Raw genomic sequence first — 19,438 nt, forward strand, 5'->3', positions numbered from 1 at the left:
TTTTTGGCTGTATTTGTCGTGTTTATGCTGCTGCTACAAAGCAAATTGCCCCTCACGGATCATAAAGTTTATGTTGATCTGAAAGGAGGAAGAAAGATTTAAAATGTCAGCAGAGTTTTAAAAATCACAGATTCAATGATTCTAATAAAATAATGTGTAATGTAGTAAATGCACAGACTAAAGGAGCACAGCTTCACTGGAAACATTCAAACATTGTTACAAACAGCTGCAGTTCAGTCACACGAGCTGGTTTCACACGGCTGAAGTTCTTCATGCTGCCTCTGCTGGAAGGGAGCGCCCTCTGTTGGGCTGCTGACCAAACTACAAGCACTGTGTTGAGTCACTGAGTGTAAATTTAAAAACTGTTTGAATAAATGTTTGAACTGTGAACAAACGCTGTGTCAGAGTGAGATTTTAGAATTGACATTTGTACTTAGAAACATAATCATATATGCTTAGAGTCTATAATTGTTTGCATATTGATAGAAGGTCTCATCCTTAGTAAGACTGTGTACTATGAGATGGGAGGACGTTCACTCCTTTTTCCAGAGTGTTCTGGCATACCTCACATACATCCTTGGGTCATGAGAGAGGTTGTATCTTCTCTTTCTGATGTATGGTATGGCAGACACATCTGTATGTTTGAGTATAAGAGCCTTTTCTTTAGGTGGACCGCTGTTTTGCCCCTGCAGTGGATTGTCTCTTTGTTCCAGCAAAGGGTTTTACTTAGATAAAGCTCACACACCGGCAGAACGAGTGGACAGGAAGCAAATGAAAATGAAGCTGTAAATGTGTAAATGACACGTCTGAGTTAGTAAAACTACGTCCCCTCACACAGATGATAAAACAGCTGCTCTCATATGTGTGATAAACATTTACTGTTTTTTATGAAGCAACAGAAAAATCCAGAAAAATTACAGGAAAGGAAACAAAAAGTAAAATTACACTTTTTAAATGAAAGCATAAAAATCAACACAATAAAAAGTCCATTAACATCAACATCAGGAGTCACTGAGAAAATAAACTTAATATTAGATCAAACGTAAAGAATATAAAGAAGCTGAAAGTAAAAAGTTGAACATTTTAATGTCCAATAAAATATAATCACACTTCTATGTTAAAGATGAATCAATTTTAAAATGAGATCTTATCAGGAAGCAAACAGTAAATAAGAGGGTTTTTTTTTTACATGTGTCGTTTGTCTTTATCGACTGAGTTCAAATCTTTATCATCTCAGTTCAAACTGGTCTCGACCTTTTCTTTGTGATCACATGAATGTTCAGAGAAGGAGTTTCTCTCCTTTCTCTATTTTAGTCATGAGCTCTGCTTTTTTTTCATCTCCATCAGAGACTCAACTCGTCTCGTCCAGCCTGGTTTGCCCTCAGTTTTCTCTTCTTCCATAAGCATGTCGATGTACTCTGGAGTGGACAGAGGGTTTGGCTCCAGTGATGTCTCTTTAAGTCTGTTCAGACACTTGGCAGATCTCTCCATCAGTTTCATCGCCTCAGCCTGCAAATAGTCATACTGAGCCTTCAGTTGTTCAGCAATCATCTTCTCCATTTCCAGTAATAGCACCCCCCTTGCTACACATTTGTTAAATTCCTCACTCTTCTCTTTTATCTCCTCAAGCTTGGCTAACCCAAGTTTCACCTGCTCCTGCAGATTCTCAACTGAAATCTTGAGCTGCTTTCTTTCTCTGAGGACTTCCTTTGTCAGTGTCAAGCTTTTGGTTTCTATGACACTCAGTGCAGCAAAAAAACTCATCATGTTTTTTGTCCCCATCTTCCAAAACATTTGATCAAAGTCTCCTTCATCATCATCATCATCACTCATTCTGTCTCCTTCAGCTGATTTGTTGTTTATAAACAGTGCTGAGTTATTGAACTTGAAGTGAACCGGCAGTCCGTCTTTTGTTTTAGGACATGGGACTCCTGCAGCATTGATCGCCTCTAGAACTGGAGGTCGCTGACGGTCTGCAAATGTCACCAGAACCCTGATGTTTTCTGCCACATCTTTGCCAAAGAAAAAAACTGAATCAAACACACATTTCTGTGTTGCTGTGAGTCGTGCTAAAGCAGCCTGAGCTACAAAACACACAGCATCAATGTCAGTGACACCGTGCTGAGCAGAGAAGAGATTACGTAGCTGCTCTGTGATCTCTCTGTCTCTTTCTATGCCTCTTGTATCTCCAAAGCCTGGAGAGTCAATAATGGTCAGAGAGAACGGGATTTCAAATCCATCCTGATGGTTGATTTTGTAAACAGTGACGTCAGAGGTCTGACTGTGAGCTTGTGATGTTGACTGATCCTCATTAATGAATTTAAACCTGAAACTGTCCTCCCATTCGACACCAACAATGTAGTTGATCATCCCATCGATCAGAGTGGACTTTCCTGATCCAGTCGCTCCAAGAAGCATTATTGTACGATTCTGCCTCGTGCTTTGTTCTCCAAAGTTAAACTTCCTGCATCCATCTATGTTCATGTGTTCTTCTGTCAGAAGCAGTTTGTAAACTGAGGGAGAATCAGATTTGATCTTTTCACTTTTAATCCTGAGAAGTTCTGCGAGGTGTTTAAATGTTGTTGTGCAGACTTTAACAGTGATGCTTTCTTTGCTTCTTCCAGCTGACCCACAATCACATCTGACCCTGACTGCATATTCTGTATCTGACTGAAGACCTGAAAGGATCACCTTTTCACCTGCTGACTTTGTTTGGTTCCACTTCAGAGCTTCCTCATTATCACCTGTTTTTGAATACTCCACCATGTAGCTCAATATCTGCACATCCTCTCCGAGCTCAGCAGGTTTCTCCCAGCTCACTGATATCTCAGTTGAATATGGCTGAGCTTGAGGTTTTCCAGGAGGGCTGCAGGGTAAAGTTTTAATGGCATCACTGATTACATTAGCTGGCCCGACACCTGCTGAGGTCACTGCTCTGCATCTGAACACATACTCTGTGTTTGGCTTCAGATCTCTCACTGTGACTTCTTCAACTTCTGTCTTCTGCTGCCATCCATCCTCTCCACTGACACAGTACTCAACAGAGTAGGTGATGTTCTCTGCTCCAAATCTGGGTGGAGAAATCTTCAGTGTCACACTGTTGTGGTTTATGTCAGCTGCTGTCACAGTTTCAGGCTTTGAAGGAGGCTCAAAGTTCTCACTGACAGCAAATCCACCTTCATAAAGGTGGATGCTGGAACCTTCCTGTGTCTCATTAGTTAACCCCACTGTCAGGAACTTAATGTTCTTGTTCTCCTTGTTGGCCTCTGCAAAATCACTGAAGAGTTTTGCTTTTCTCCTCATTTCAGCTGTTACTTCTTTTGAGGCGTACCATTGTTCCTTCTCTACATCATGAGTGTGAGGATCTTGAAGGTCTGGGTTGGTTTTTCCTTTTAAGTATTGTGATAAAGCTGAGAGGTACGGTTCATCCTTTCCCAGAGAGGTGAAAACAAAACACACAACATGATCTTCCTCGAACAGATCATTTTCAGATGGGATGATTTTGGTGTTTTTCATGTTTTTGGTGACAGATTTTAAGATTCTGATTGCTCTCTCTTTACAGTCCATCCAGTCGTTCAGGTTTTTGCTGCTGAAAGGTGAAGAATGTCTCTTCTTCAGGATCTCTGCAAGCTCAGCTTCCTCTTCTCCTCCTCCTCGGATTGATGGAAGCTTCTTGGCCAAAGTCTGTTGGAATTCCAGCTTGAACTCAGAGCACATTTCTTTAAAACTTGTAATTTTTTTATCAATCTGTGGGAACTGCTGTGCAGTGCTGGTTCTCAGTACATCATTGGACCTCATTTCCAGCTCACTGAAGTCCTCCAGGACTCTCTGTGCTTCTTGAACTAATCCTATACTGATCTGACGGACAAGTTTAGCAGCAGAAGAATCTAAAGCTGTCATTGGCAGCAGCCAGACCTTCACTGGTACAGCTTTGTCTCCCAGTAATCCTGGCAGGCTCTGGTAGACTTCTACTGCATCTTGAAAGGTTGTTGGTGGTTTTGGAAGACAGAAGTCTCCATAAAATTTACAGGAGAATTTATCAAGACTTTCTTTGTCCTTCTCTTCCATCTTCAGGGAACCTTCACCCTCTACAGAAAGTAAGGGAATTTTCTTGATGATCACCTTCAAGTTGCCCTGAACATCTTGATGATTTTCCTGTTCAGAAACTTCACGGTCAAAGACAAAGAAAGCTTGTGCTCCATAAAGAATAGCTGTGACTACATGTGTTGCTAAGCCTTGATCAAAAACATATGGATGCTTCACATTTCCTCTTCCAAGATGATTCATGGACAACTCCTGGATCTTTGTGGTTGCCTTGTACTTCAGTGTTACTCTGGCCTGATTTCTGGAAGATTTACTATCATTTAGATATTTGGCAGATCCATCAACCTGAACCAGTCCACCCAGGAAACTTGCTTTCAGTGAAGCATCAACATTTAGAGCTGAAGATTTGTCTGAAATTGATTCAGATGCAACAATTTCAAAATCATTAGAGGCCTGTGGTCTTTCTCCAACATCTTTCATCAGGCCATCACGATCCCACAGAGTCATTCCTGCAAAAGAAGAAGGAAAAATATTTCTACTCCATTGATTAAACCAGAAACACTAAAATAAATCTAAAAAAATGATTTAAAAAAAATGTGAATTTTAAAATAAATAAACAGAGCGGTGTCTTTCTATGAGCAAAATTGTCAAACTTTTGCTGTTGATTTCATGACTTTCCTTGTTTTGTTTTTTCATCTCTTTTTGTGATATTCACCAAAATGAAATAAAAATAGTAAATGAAGCACAAATCTTTTGTTTGTCTGGATGAACCAGATTAACTGAGTTCTTTCAGATGAAGAGTTCAGGCTCTGCATCTGAGTTTTCAGTTTTTAAGATAATAACAGTAATAATATCAAAAATTTAGTTTATGCCACTGTCAAAAGACTGCATGTCACTGATCAGCCAATCAGTGACATGTAGTAGGTACTAAAAAAGTATCTGGTACCAGGTACTACCAGCTAATGATGAAGTCGTAAAGACTGAGTCGACTCAAGCCAACCTGAGTAGCTCCAAATGGAAAAGCGCTCTAAGAGTTGGAGCTGATTTCCAGGTGTTGCATCATGGCTGCCAACTTGTTTTAATAGTGATTAACTTTACTCATGAGGATCAGGGAAGATGTTCTTATCCTTATGTTATCTTTAGACACTGTCAGTTGCACATTGATTACAGCAGCTAGTTAGAACTTGTTTTTGTTGTTGTTGTTTTTTCTTTTACAAAAAGGCATAAATAGAAGTCAGAAGCAGGAATAATAAAACCTCTGCTGTTTCCACAGGACTTAAAACACTAATCTGCTAGAATCCAATTACTTTGAGCAAGCAGCAGGTTTTAATTTTGTTTGAAGGCTCAGTTTGAACGTTCTTTGAGAATCATAAAAATAAAAAATTAGCAGGACAAAGGAACAGTCCGGGTCACTTTAACACAACTGGGTGCAGTTAAAACCACGAGGCAACCTGTGGAGCTGAAACTTGGAAATGTTAAAAAATACAGTTCCTCTGGGTGCCACAAGGCTCCAAAAGGGAGTCAGTGCCCAGAGTGTATATATATATGTATATATACACACATACATACACACATAGATATATATATAATCACGTGACAAGATGGCGCCAGTATGTTCGGCTTGCTGTCACTCCACCTGTTTTCTGGTTTTCTGTTTGCTGTTCATTGCCTTAACTGTGGAAATTAACTCGCTCCGGACTTATGACCGAAAAACTCTTTTTATCATCCGGGACTCAGCAGTGACAGCACCTTTGTCCTTTGTTTTTGATGGGCAAACAAGCAGTGCGCCTCCACCGCTCCATGGCATTCCGCCTTACCTACGTCGCACCTGGTTCCTCCCTCCCAAGCTACACCGGAGAAAACGCTGGAGAAAACGCTGGAGAAGACGCTGGAGAAGACGAGGGAAGCGAAGTGGTCTCCTGGCTCGTACAAAGGCATTCCTGTCACTTTCTTGCCTGGCTGATCCTCTCCTTGTACAAATGGGTTTCTGCTACTCTGCCACTGTGAGAGGCTCACTCCAACCCAGAGGACCCTGGGTGCGCACTGTCTCTCCAACTCCGCCTGGTGCTGCTCCTGTCTCACCGGCGGGCCCGCTTCTCGGCCCGCGCTTCCTTCAGTCATCTGGTTCGCTCCTCGCCATGCCGGCGGTGGCGTTCTCCTCAGGTGAGCGACTCTCTTCCACCTCCGGCCCGCGCCTGATGTCTGCTCCTCTCCTGCGTGACTCTTCAAGTACGTCGCTGTTTGCTCCTGTTCCGGGTGCTGGGTCATCGGCTCCTCTCCAGCCACGGATCCGCAGACTTGGTACCGTTATTTCAAACCTCCGCCCACTCAGCCGCACATCAACCCCGATGACAGCTACTGATCTCACCTTATCTATGGCTTTGATCAACATTCGATCCCTCTCCAATAAGACGTTTCTGCTCAAGGATTTCTTCTCTTCTCATGAACTGGATTTTATGTTCCTGAGTGAGACCTGGCTACATGCTGGTGAGACTGTGGCTTTCTCTGAGCTTCTTCCTCCAGGCTGTTGTTTTTTCAACTCTCCCAGGTCTTCTGGTAAAGGTGGAGGCCTTGCCTGTGTTTTTAAATCAGTTTATGACTGTCATCAGATTTCATCTTTCTCCTTTTCCAGCTTTGAACTGCAGCTTTTTAAACTGAACTCATCTACTCCATTACTGTGTGCAGTAGTGTACCGTCCTCCCAAATTCAACAAGGGTTTTATCAGTGAGTTTGGGGAATTCTTATCAGGACTTTCAGTAGATTTTGATCATTTTCTTATTGTTGGCGATCTGAATATCCATGTGTGTTGTCCATCTAAACCTCTGGTTAGAGACTTTGTATCACTGCTGGACTCTTTTAACCTGACTCAGTGTGTGTCTGGCTCCACACATGAGAAAGGTCACACACTGGACCTCGTCATGTCTCACGGCCTGAGTATCCACGTCTCTGAAATCTGTGAGAGTGCGTGTATCTCTGATCACCTTCCTGTTCTGTTTTCTGCTACTGCACAATGTTCTGTTGCTGCAGTTAAAGCTCCTTCACGCCGCCACCGGATCATCAATACCCATGTACCATCCCACTTCTCTGCTGCTTTCAACAACTCTGAGCTCTCCACGGTGGACTGGATTGACTCCCTGTGTGCAGAAGATTTAATTGCTCTTTTTAACTCAACATGCACTTCTATTCTGGACTCCATTGCTCCCCTAAAATCACTCCGTCCCAAAGCTCACACTGAACCCTGGATTACAGACTCTGTTCGTGCTCTCAGGCGCTCCTGCAGGTGTGCTGAGAGAAAGTGGAAAAAGGACAAGCTGCAAATCTCCTTCAATATCCTGAGAGACTCTCTTTTAACTTATCAGAAAGCTGCTAAAGAGGCTAAGTCCTCCTACATATCTAACCTGGTCAGCAGTAATGTCCATAAACCTCAGACTCTGTTTCGTGTTCTAAACTCCATTGTTGATCCTCATACGTCCACTCGCCTCACACCTTCTGCCACCCTCTGCAATGACTTTTTATATTTTTTTGTTAATAAGATTTCCTCCCTTCAGTCTGTCATTCCACCTCCACCTTTCAATCCCTGTGTTTCTCCCTCGTGCCAATCTGCCTTTAACCAGTTTGAGCTAATCTCTCTTTCTCAGCTGCATGAAACAGTCTGCATGGTCAAGTCTACCAACTGTTCCACTGACGCTATCCCCTCTCGTCTTCTGAAGCAGGTCCTGGACTCAGTTGGACCTGTCCTTCTGGTCCTGATCAATGCCTGTCTCAGCTCTGGTTGTTTCCCAACACTTTTTAAGCATGCCGTTGTTCAACCTCTCCTTAAAAAGCCTAACCTGGACCCATCTATACTCTCTAACTATAGGCCCATCTCCAATCTGCCCTTTCTGTCCAAAGTACTGGAGCGAGTTGTCCTCAGGCAGCTCCAGTCATTTTTAGACAACAACAGTCTCTATGAGAAGTTTCAGTCTGGTTTTAGAGCTCGTCACAGCACTGAAACCGCCTTACTGAGAGTTTTTAACGATTTGCTTTTAACTGTAGACTCTGGTTGTGCTGCTGTCCTAGTAACCTTAGACCTGACAGCAGCCTTTGATACTGTTGATCACAACATACTGTTATCCCGCCTAGAACACTGTGTCGGTTTGAAAGGTACTGTCTTAAAGTTTTTCCAGTCCTACCTGGATAACAGGAGTTTTTCTGTTCACCTCGGTGAACTGTCATCTCCCAGAGCTCCTTTAACTTGTGGTGTATCTCAGGGGTCCATTCTAGGCCCCCTGTTGTTTACTCTGTATCTGCTCCCTCTGGGCGATGTGCTGCGCAAACATAATGTGTCCTTCCACACCTTTGCTGATGACATTCAGATCTACCTCCCTCTGAGGTTAGACTGTAAGGACTCTTTGCAGCCGTTATTCTCCTGTCTGTCTGACATTAAGACTTGGATGGCTCTTAACTTCCTACATCTAAATGAAAGTAAAACTGAAGTCATTGTGTTTGGGCTTCCTAAAGACCCCAACCTTTCCTTTGATTTTATGGGACCCCTAACTTCCAAATGTACTTCCTCCATTAAGAGCCTCGGTGTTACTTTTAGCAGTGCTTTTAAATTTGATAAACAAATCAGCTCCGTAGTCAAGGGATCTTTTTATCATCTACGGATTTTAGCTAAAGTCAAGTCCTACCTGTGCAGGAACGATCTAGAAAGGGTGGTCCATGCTTTTATTACATCACGGCTGGACTACTGTAACTCCCTTTATGCTGGTTTAGATCGTTCCTGTCTGCATCGCCTCCAACTGGTGCAGAACGCTGCTGCTCGCATGCTGACCGGTTCCAAAAAGAGAGACCACATCACTCCGGTCCTCTGCTCTCTCCACTGGCTCCCAGTTGCTTTTAGGATTGATTTTAAAATTCTACTGCTGGTTTTTAAGGCTCTTAACGGTACTGCACCTCCTTACCTGGCAGAGCTTCTCAGCATTTACCGCCCCAGGAGATCTTTGAGGTCAGCAGACCTGATGCTTTTAGATGTTCCCAGGCACAGATTAAAGACTAGGGGAGAGAGGGCTTTTGCTGTGGCTGCACCCAGACTGTGGAACAGTTTACCTCCTCACATCAGATTCTCCACAAGCCTAGGAACTTTTAAAACTGCTCTTAAAACTCACCTCTTCTCATTGGCTTTTAGCAAGGTTTAACTTACTGTTTTAACTTATTGTTTTTATCAGTGAGGTGTTTTATGTACTTGTGTTTTATTGTATTTTATATTTGTATTTTATTGTACAGCACTTTGGTCAGCCTTGGTTGTTTTTAAATGTGCTTTATAAATAAACTTGACTTGATATATATATATATATATATATATATATATATATATATACACGTATATATACGTATATATACAGTGGGGCAAAAAAGTATTTAGTCAGCCACCGATTGTGCAAGTTCCCCCACTTAAAATGATGACAGAGGTCAGTAATTTGCACCAGAGGTACACTTCAACTGTGAGAGACAGAATGTGAAAAAAAAATCCATGAATTCACATGGTATGATTTGTAAAGAATTTATTCGTAAATCAGGGTGGAAAATAAGTATTTGGTCACCTCAAACAAGGAAAATCCTTGGCTCTCACAGACCTGTAACATCTTCTGTAACGTCTTCTGTAAGGTCTTCTGTAAGAAGCTTTTCTGTCCCCCACTCGTTACCTGTATGAATGGCACCTGTTTGACCTCATCATCTGTATAAAAGACACCTGTCCACAGCCTCAACCAATCAGACTCCAAACTCCGCCATGGCCAAGACCAAAGAGCTTTCGAAGGACACCAGGAAAAGAATTGTAGACCTGCACCAGACTGGGAAGAGTGAATCTACAATAGGCAAGCAGCTTGGTGTGAAAAAATCAACTGTGGGAGCAATCATCAGAAAATGGAAGACATACAAGACCACTGATAATCTCCCTCGATCTGGGGCTCCACGCAAGATCTCATCCCGTGGGGTCAAAATGATCATGAGAACGGTGAGCAAAGATCCCAGAACCACACGGGGGGACCTGGTGAATGACCTGCAGAGAGCTGGGACCAAAGTAACAAAGGTCACCATCAGTAACACACTACAACGGCAGGGAATCAAATCCCGCAGTGCCAGACGTGTTCCGCTGCTGAAGCCAGTGCATGTCCAGGCCCGTCTGAAGTTTGCCAGAGAGCACATGGATGATACAGCAGAGGATTGGGAGAATGTCATGTGGTCAGATGAAACCAAAGTAGAACTTTTTGGTATAAACTCAACTCGTCGTGTTTGGAGGAAGAAGAATACTGAGTTGCATCCCAAGAACACCATACCTACTGTGAAGCATGGGGGTGGAAACATCATGCTATGGGGCTGTTTTTCTGCCAAGGGGACAGGACGACTGATCCGTGTTAAGGACAGAATGAATGGGGCCAAGTATCGTGAGATTTTGAGCCAAAACCTCCTTCCATCAGTGAGAACTTTGAAGATGAAACGAGGCTGGGTCTTCCAACATGACAATGATCCAAAACACACCGCCAAAGTCCTGGAGTGGCCTAGCCAGTCTCCAGACCTCAACCCCATAGAAAATCTGTGGCGGGAGTTGAAAGTCCGTGTTGCTCGGCGACAGCCCCAAAACATCACTGCTCTTGAGAAGATCTGCATGGAGGAATGGGCCAAAATACCAGCTAGTGTGTGTGCAAACCTGGTAAAGACCTATAGTAAACGTTTGACCTCTGTTATTGCCAACAAAGGTTATGTTACAAAGTATTGAGTATACACATGTGTATATATATATACACATGTATAAATATACACACATGTGTATATACACACATGTGTATATATATATATATATACATGTGTATATACATATATATATATATACACATGTGTATATACATATATATATATATACACATGTGTATATACATATATATATATATATATACACATGTGTATATACATATATATATATATATATATACACATGTGTATATACATATATATATATATATATATACACACATGTGTATATACATATATATATATATATACACATGTGTATATACATATATATATATATATACACATGTGTATATACATATATATATATATATACACATGTGTATATACATATAAAAAAAAAATAAAAACACCCAGCACGCCCCTGCGGGCGGTTTATCCTTCAAGCTCGGGTCCTCTACCAGAGGCCTGGGAGCTTGAGGGTCCTGCGCAGTATCTTAGCTGTTCCCAGGACTGCGCTCTTCTGGACAGAGATCTCCGATGTTATTCCCGGGATCTGCTGGAGCCACTCGCCTAGCTTGGGAGTCACCGCACCTAGTGCTCCGATTACCACGGGGACCACCGATACCTTCACCCTCCACATCCTCTCGAGCTCTTCTCTGAGCCCTTGGTATTTCTCCAGCTTCTCGTGTTCCTTCTTCCTGATATTGCTGTCATTCGGAACCGCTACATCGATCACTACGGCCGTCTTCTTCTGTTTGTCTACTACCACTATGTCCGGTTGGTTAGCCACCACCATTTTGTCCGTCTGTATCTGGAAGTCCCACAGGATCTTAGCTCGGTCATTCTCCACCACCCTTGGGGGCATTTCCCATTTTGACCTCGGGACTTCCAGGTTATACTCGGCACAGATGTTCCTGTACACTATGCCGGCCACTTGGTTATGGCGTTCCATGTATGCCTTGCCTGCTAGCATCTTGCACCCTGCTGTTATGTGCTGGATTTTCTCATCTTTACACAGCCTGCACCTGGGGTCTTGCCTGGTGTGATAGACCCCAGCCTCTATGGATCTTGTACTCAGAGCTTGTTCTTGTGCTGCCATGATTAGTACCTCTGTGCTATCTTTCAGTCCAGCTTTGTCCAGCCACTGGTAGGATTTCTGGATATCAGCCACCTCCTCTATCTGCCGGTGGTACATACCGTGCAGGGGCCTGTCCTTCCATGATGGTTCCTCGTCTCCCTCCTCTTTCTTGGGTTTCTGCTGCCTGAGGTATTCACTGAGCACGCTGTCAGTTGGGGCCATCTTCGTGATGTATTCTTGGATGTTCGTTGTCTCATCCTGGACTGTGGTGCTGACACTCACCAGTCCCCGACCCCCTTCCTTCCGCTTAGCGTACAGCCTCAGGGTGCTGGACTTGGGGTGAAACCCTCCATGCATGGTAAGGAGCTTTCTTGTCTTTATGTCAGTGGCTTCTATCTCCTCCTTTGGCCAGCCTATTACCCCAGCAGGGTACCTGATCACGGGCAGGGCGTACGTGTTGATGGCCCGGATCTTGTTCTTACCGTTCAACTGACTCCTCAGGACTTGCCTGACCCTCTGCAGGTACTTGGTGGTTGCAGCTTTCCTAGCGGCCTCTTCATGGTTCCCATTCGCCTGCGGGATCCCCAGGTACTTGTAACTGTCCTCTATGTCTGCAATGTTGCCTTCTGGTAGTTCAATCCCCTCAGTTCTGACTACCTTCCCTCTCTTTGTTACCATCCGACTACACTTCTCCAGCCCGAACGACATTCCAATGTCATTGCTGTATAGCCTGGTAGTGTGGATCAGTGAATCGATGTCTCGTTCACTCTTGGCATACAGCTTGATGTCATCCATGTACAGGAGGTGGCTGACAACTGCTCCGTTCCGTAGTCGGTATCCGTAGCCAGTCTTGTTAATGATCTCACTGAGGGGGTTCAGGCCTATGCAGAACAGCAGTGGGGACAGAGCATCTCCCTGGTAGATCCCGCACTTGATGGTGACTCGTGCTATGGGCTTGGAGTTGGCCTCTAGTGTTGTACGCCACATCCCCATTGAGTTCCTGATGAAGGCTCTTAGGGTCCCATTGATCTTGTACAATTCTAGGCATTCCAGTATCCAGCTGTGGGGCATTGAGTCATAGGCCTTCTTGTAATCAATCCAGGCAGTGCACAGGTTGGTTAGTCTGGTCTTGCAGTCTCGGCTGACTGTTCTGTCTACCAGTAGCTGGTGTTTTGCGCCTCTGGTATTCTTGCCAATTCCTTTCTGTGTCCCGCTCATGTATTGACCCATGTGCCTGTTCATCTTTGCCGATATGATGCCTGACAGGAGCTTCCATGTAGTACTGAGGCAGGTTATTGGTCGGTAGTTGGAGGGGACTGGTCCCTTCTTGGGGTCCTTGGGGATCAGGACCGTCCGACCTTCAGTTAGCCATTCCGGGTGTCTCTCATCAACTAGCAGCTGGTTCATTTGTGCTGCCAGACGCTCGTGGAGTGCAGTCAGCTTCTTCAGCCAGTAGGCGTGAACCATGTCGGGCCCTGGTGCTGTCCAACTCTTCATACTGGAGACCCTTTCTTGGATATCTGCCACTGTGATGGTTACTGGACCCTGTTCAGGGAGGTCGCTATGGTCTGCCCTCAGATCCACTAGCCACTGAGCATTGCCGTTATGGGTTGCGTCCTTCTCCCATATGCTCTTCCAATATTGCTCCGTCTGCAGCCTTGGTGGTGCTGTTCTCTTATTATTGTTCCCTTGCCACTGAGAGTACACCTTTGCTGCTTCTGTGGAGAACAGCTGGTTTATTCTCCTGCCTTCTATCTCTCTGGTGTACCTCCTCAAGCGGCTGGCCAAGGCTGTGAGTCTTTGCTTGGCAGTTTCCAAGGCCTCAGGTATGGACAGCTTGCTGTATTTCTTATGCAACTTCTTTGTCGCACCTTTCTGCAACTCCGTTAGTTGGCTCACCTCCCTCCGTGCTACTTTGATCTTGCCCTCTAGCCTCCTTCTCCATGGAGGGTACTGCCCCTTGTGGCTGTTCAACTTGTAGCCAAGCATCTCACTGATCACTGCTGCCGTATTGTAGATCAGCTTGTTAGTGTCGGTAATCGTGGCTGTAGGTATCGTCCGTAGTGCTGCATTAACATCATCTAGCAAACCTTCTGAGGGTACTTCACGTAATCTTGGCAACCGGCTACGGGGGGTCCAGGTTTCAAGCTTGGCCATGATCCTATCTTTCAGGTCAGTTCCTCTCGCACTCAATGATCCTTCTCCTGTCGCACTTGGGGCTATGTACCCAATCTCGGGTGGGGGTGATGATATCTCCCCCCTGACCTGGCGTCCTGACTCCTCCTTGCCGTAGCATTTATGTTGTACCTCGTCAATCTCTAGCTGTGAGAGCAGTCCCTTCTTTCGAATGTTGGAACACTGAGCTACTAGTTGTTTCGCCGTCATTGTGGATGTTGGGTATCGATATATATATATATATATATATATATATATATATATATATATATATATATATATATATATATATATATATATATATATATATATATATATATATATATATATAAACTATATATATATATATATATATATATATATATATATATATATATATATATATATATATATATATATATATAACATATATATATATATATATACACACACACACACATATATATAAATACGTGTATATATATATATATACACGTATGTATATATATATATATATATACACACGTGTATATATATATATATATAAATACGTGTATATATATATATACACGTATGTATATATATATATATATATACACACGTGTATATATATATATATGTGTGTGTGTGTGTATATATATATGTATATATATATATACACACATACACATATATATACATATATTCTACAGTCGACTGGCTTTAAAAAATGAAAGTTTGTGATGCATCAAGAATTTTTACATGTGAATTCTTACCAGGGACGAGCGCGTCACTGCGACAGTCGTACAGCATCCCGACGCTGAAAGGTCGACCCAGCGCTGCCACCTCCATCGCACCGCCTGATGTACCGTCCATCCTTCAGTCTAACCTGGAAAACATAGAAAAAGTTTGAGGATGTTTTTCTGGTTCTTCTGCTGTCCAGCTGTTTGTTTTTATACCCATTACTATAACTGACAACATCTGGAATAGTTCCACCTGGCACCTCCTGGGTGAGACAGCGACAGTGTAGTAGGTTGTAAAATGCTGCACGTTCAGTTTTACGGAAACAAACTGTTTCTGTTTATAACTGTCAATAACACCTCTTATACATTTACATACTAAGATAAAACCTTATTACATCAGTAGATGGTGATCCTGCACAGCTGTGGATCCACTGGAAAGCAAACAGCTGCAGGTTCAGGCATTAAAACTCTTTGTTGATTCATTAAACTAAATTAATTGTATAATTATTATAAATTAATTAATTTATATACAAAACCAAAAACAGTAGGACCTTCCACATGTTAGAGAACAACACTAACCACTATGGACACACAGGAAAATGTGAGAAAAAAACATCAAAGTTATACATGTTGCTGTGTTTGTATTTAAGGACTGTTGATTAAACGTTATGTGTGTTATAAAATATTGTTGAATTAATTCTTAAACATATTTTAGTTCTTACTGAGTTTTAACTGCTTTAGAAAATTAATTCTTATAAGATTTCCACCTTTTAGCTTTTGGATTCTCTCAGCCTTTGACGTAATTATTAAAAATTATTTCAAAGTAACACTGTCAGGTTGATAAACCTCAGAAAAAACTGTAACCAAGTTAAAACCGTCATTTCTTAAAATGTGTTGAAGATAGAAGATATTGAAATCCATGTTAAAATGTAAAATAATAATGTTTAAAATATTGATGAAAATGTTTGAATTCCTTTTAAAAGGAGTACAATGTATCCTGTTTTATTGTGAAAAGCTGATGATTGTAAGAGGAAGTGAGTGTGATTCAGATTGGTAGCAGGACTGAGAGAAGTTTGTGCCAGTGTGTTTGTATGAACTGGACCATCTGCTTTGTCGATGTGCACATTTTGTAATCTTCCTGTGAGGAGCTTGGGACATTTCTGCTCCAAATTCACAGAGTAGCTGATCACTCTGCATTCCTTCACATCTAACTGTTATGATCCAGTCCCATTTGATGAGGTTGCACAATGTTCCAGATCATTTCCCAAGAACCTTATTTGAAGAACTTAATTTGACTGTCTCAGCAGCAGAGGATAACTGGAGATGTGTACATTAATATAAATAAAGCTAAAGAAAAATGAACAGGTAGCCTACAGAAAACATGTCCTCCACCAGTAATTATCACATTATTACGTTCTTGTTTCTGCCTTGTTGCCGAACTATTACCACCTTACTACCGGGCTTCATTTCCATATTATTACCTGCAGTTTTTGGGCCCTTATTATACAATTACATAAATCTCAGTGTTATATTACTCAACTATAACTATGTTTGCTACCATGATTTTTTTTAAATATAGTTGTGAGTGGTAATAACATATAAATTGAAGAACACAGAGTGAGATGCACATTTTGTAGTCCATCTTCTGTCACTGTAGTTTCTTCTTGTTTTTAAGTCCTTAAAAATCCTCCTTAATACCTTTCCTTGACCTTGTAATGTTTCCCACTGTGATGAAGAAAAAATGTTAAGGAGAAGGAGGTAAGAGGTCATTTTTGGACTATTCAAAGCGCGCTCTGACCACTCAGCTATCGTCTTTCCTGAGGAAATCTGACTGTTGGACCACACCCTGTAACTTTCTCTCTCTCTCCTCCCCAGCAGGCGGGAGTTTGTTTGTTTTGGTTTCTTTTTGCTTTTTGTTTTCCACAGACTATCATCGACACTCACACATTAGTGACACAGTCATCCCACATTTGGGATTAAATAAATAAACTCCATTACTGTGTGGTCATCCTGTTTTATCAGAGCTGATTAATGGCAGCACTCACTTTCAGTTTCACTTGCTGTTTAGCTTTAAAACACTGATGGAATGAAAGTGAAAGGGAATGAAAGGGAAAGTGTTTCCCTCCCTGAATGAAGACAGACAGTCTGTCTGACTGAAATGCCTCTTTAACTGATCTACCTGGATCATTTAGCATTCATTATGATGACACACAGTGTACTCACAGCAGAGGTCGTCGATCCTCTGAAGTTGTTCTGTCGTCTGCCTCTTGGTCTCTGAGAGGAAGCAACTCCAACCCCAAACGGTCTGATATCTGCGGCTTTAAACTCTGCTGCCCCCTTGTGGCACCAACACACTGCAGCTGCTGCTACTGATCATGACAGACAACATTCAAGTAATATTAACAAGCACATTAATTAAACATTACTGAACAGATTGGTGCACGAAGAGAAAAAAAACATATTGAAATTCAACTTTCATCTTCAGGAAATGTTTTTTTAACACTCACAGTTTCACATCTATAAATCTGACCATAAATCTGTCAGAGGATGTCAGATAAGACCGTAGACCTGAAGAAGCCAGGAACGTTCTTCTAGACATCAGCAGGAAGCTCGGTGAGAAGGTGACAACTGTTGTGTGATTCTTTAGAAATGGAAGAAATATCAAACGACCATCAGTCGCTCTCGGTCTGGAGCTCCATGCTTGCCTCATGGGATGATGGTGATCATCAGAAAGGTGGTTGTGATGGACAAACCCATGGCCACACTCTGAAGTCGTTGCCAGACAAAATGTGGTGGCCAGGGTTTGAAAGCATTAAATGCAACAGGGATAATTGGACTGCACCACCACTTCCTGCTGAAGGGGGGAATGTGTGTTTTCTTTAATGTAAAAACAAAGTAGTTGCCCTTAATTAAATATTTGAGTTTAGGGGTTAATGTTTTTGATTTTCTTCTTTGGTGTTTAGTTTATTATCAAACCAGACTGTACTGCATTTTTTTTTTGTTTACAGTTGTGTTTTGTTTAGTTACCCCTCATGTGTCATAGTGGTCTGATCAGCCATTAGATAAATCCTTGTGTGTCATTTCATGTTTAGGTCAGTTATGCTTGTTTGGGCAGTCAGTTGGTTTGTTAAGTTGCGGTTTTACATGAGTTGAGTTTTGTTTCTTTTACCTATTTTATGAGCTCAACATTTATTACTTTTGTAAATATAATTTTTGGTTTAACCCTCTCAGGCTCAAATTAAGTTTTTGTTGCTAATGCACAAAAGAATACCTGCAGTGGTACTTCTGAGTAAAAAAACCTCATAAAATATGTATGTGGGGTAATCAGGTTGTTAGTTTTTACTTGTTGCAAATTTGCAACGCCTGCCTTGAGAGGGTTAAATGGCAACCCTATTTTTCAAATAATTTCTGTGACTCCTCCTGTTTTCAACTCGGTCCACCACACAAGTCCAAGCCAGCTAAGATCAGCAAGAACCCTGTTATCATGGTTCCGAAAAGGTAGATACTCCTCCTGTCCTAAATCGACCGTCCCGCCAGGCACATGACCCTCCAGTTCCTCCACCTGTCCATCATGTATGTGGCAGGGAATGTCCCTCCAGGATAGTCGGGCTCCCCCGACCTCAGGCTTCTTGTTGAGAAGAGGGTGTCAATTGGATTCAGGACCAGTTGATCAAATTATAATTATCAAAGCTGAAAATTTAAATAGTTAAAAGTTGAAATTTGAATAGTTGGTTTTTGTATTATATTATTTATTTATTACATTTTATGTGGAGTGAATAAATAAAAGTATATTTCCGGTGGCCCCTACAGTCAAAACACATACAAACTCCAAAACACTTAAAAAACACAACAGAAGTGCTCCAGGATGCTAGGGGGCAGTGTTGAGCTTTTGTTACCTCGTGGCTACACAAGCCAGAAAGAACCAACGACCGGACTTGGTGTGTGGTAGTAACAGGTAAATGAACATTTTTTTTAAATTATTATTATTTGAATATATATGAGTGATTGTGTATAAATACACAAACAATACACATATGCTTTCAATTGTGTAATTTAAGTGATCTAAGTAGCTGTTTTGGAAGTTCAGTTAACGCTAGAAATGTGTTTTGGAGTTTGTACGTGTTTTGTCTCTAGGGGCCACCGCATATATTTATATATAAACATATATAAATAAAACCACTTTTTTTACATTAGTAATTCCTTTTGTGCATAATTTTATATTATTGTTAATAATAAATAAATTAAAGCAACAAAACAACCTGAAGAGCCGGTTCTCTAAAAAGAGCCGGTTCTCTAAAAAGAGCCGGAAATCCCATCACTAGAATACAGAGCTCAGAACTGCCAGATTCAATGATTCTAATAAAATAATGTGTAATGTAGTAAATGCACAGAGACTAAAGGAGCACAGCTTTACTGGAAACATTCGAGCTGGTTTCAGACGGCTGAAGTTCTTCATGCTGCCTCACTGTCAGACATTACTGAGGACTCTGCTGGAAGGGAGCGCCCTCTGCTGGGCTGCTGGCCAAACTACAAGCACTGTGTTAAGTTACTGAGTGTAAATTTAAAAACGAGTGGACAGGAAGTAAATGAAAATGAAGCTGTGAATGTGTAAATGACACCTGTGAGTTAGTAAAACTACGTTTGATAGCTGATAAACATTTACTGTGTTTTATGAAGCAACTAAATTACAGAAACATCCAGAAAAATT

The 19,438-nt window shown here is 41.9% G+C and overlaps 1 protein-coding gene across 1 annotated transcript in view; it reads right to left on the minus strand.

Annotated features, from left to right (window-relative positions):
- Window positions 1-14,863, minus strand: part of LOC148095494 (uncharacterized) — a 40,698-nt gene extending 25,835 nt beyond the window's left edge. Inside the window, exons 1-2 of the mRNA XM_087837062.1 lie at window positions 14,764-14,863; window positions 1,651-4,553 (exon numbers count right to left, since the gene is read on the minus strand). Coding sequence (XP_087693188.1) covers window positions 1,651-4,553; window positions 14,764-14,863 — 3,003 coding nt within the window. The remainder of the gene's footprint in view (window positions 1-1,650; window positions 4,554-14,763) is intronic.
- Between the last annotated feature and the right edge of the window lie 4,575 nt (window positions 14,864-19,438).

Source organism: Neolamprologus brichardi, unplaced genomic scaffold (genome assembly GCF_056152115.1).
Source record: "Neolamprologus brichardi isolate AB-2024 unplaced genomic scaffold, ASM5615211v1 NODE_ptg000085l+_length_63463_cov_1, whole genome shotgun sequence".
NCBI lineage: Eukaryota > Metazoa > Chordata > Actinopteri > Cichliformes > Cichlidae > Neolamprologus > Neolamprologus brichardi.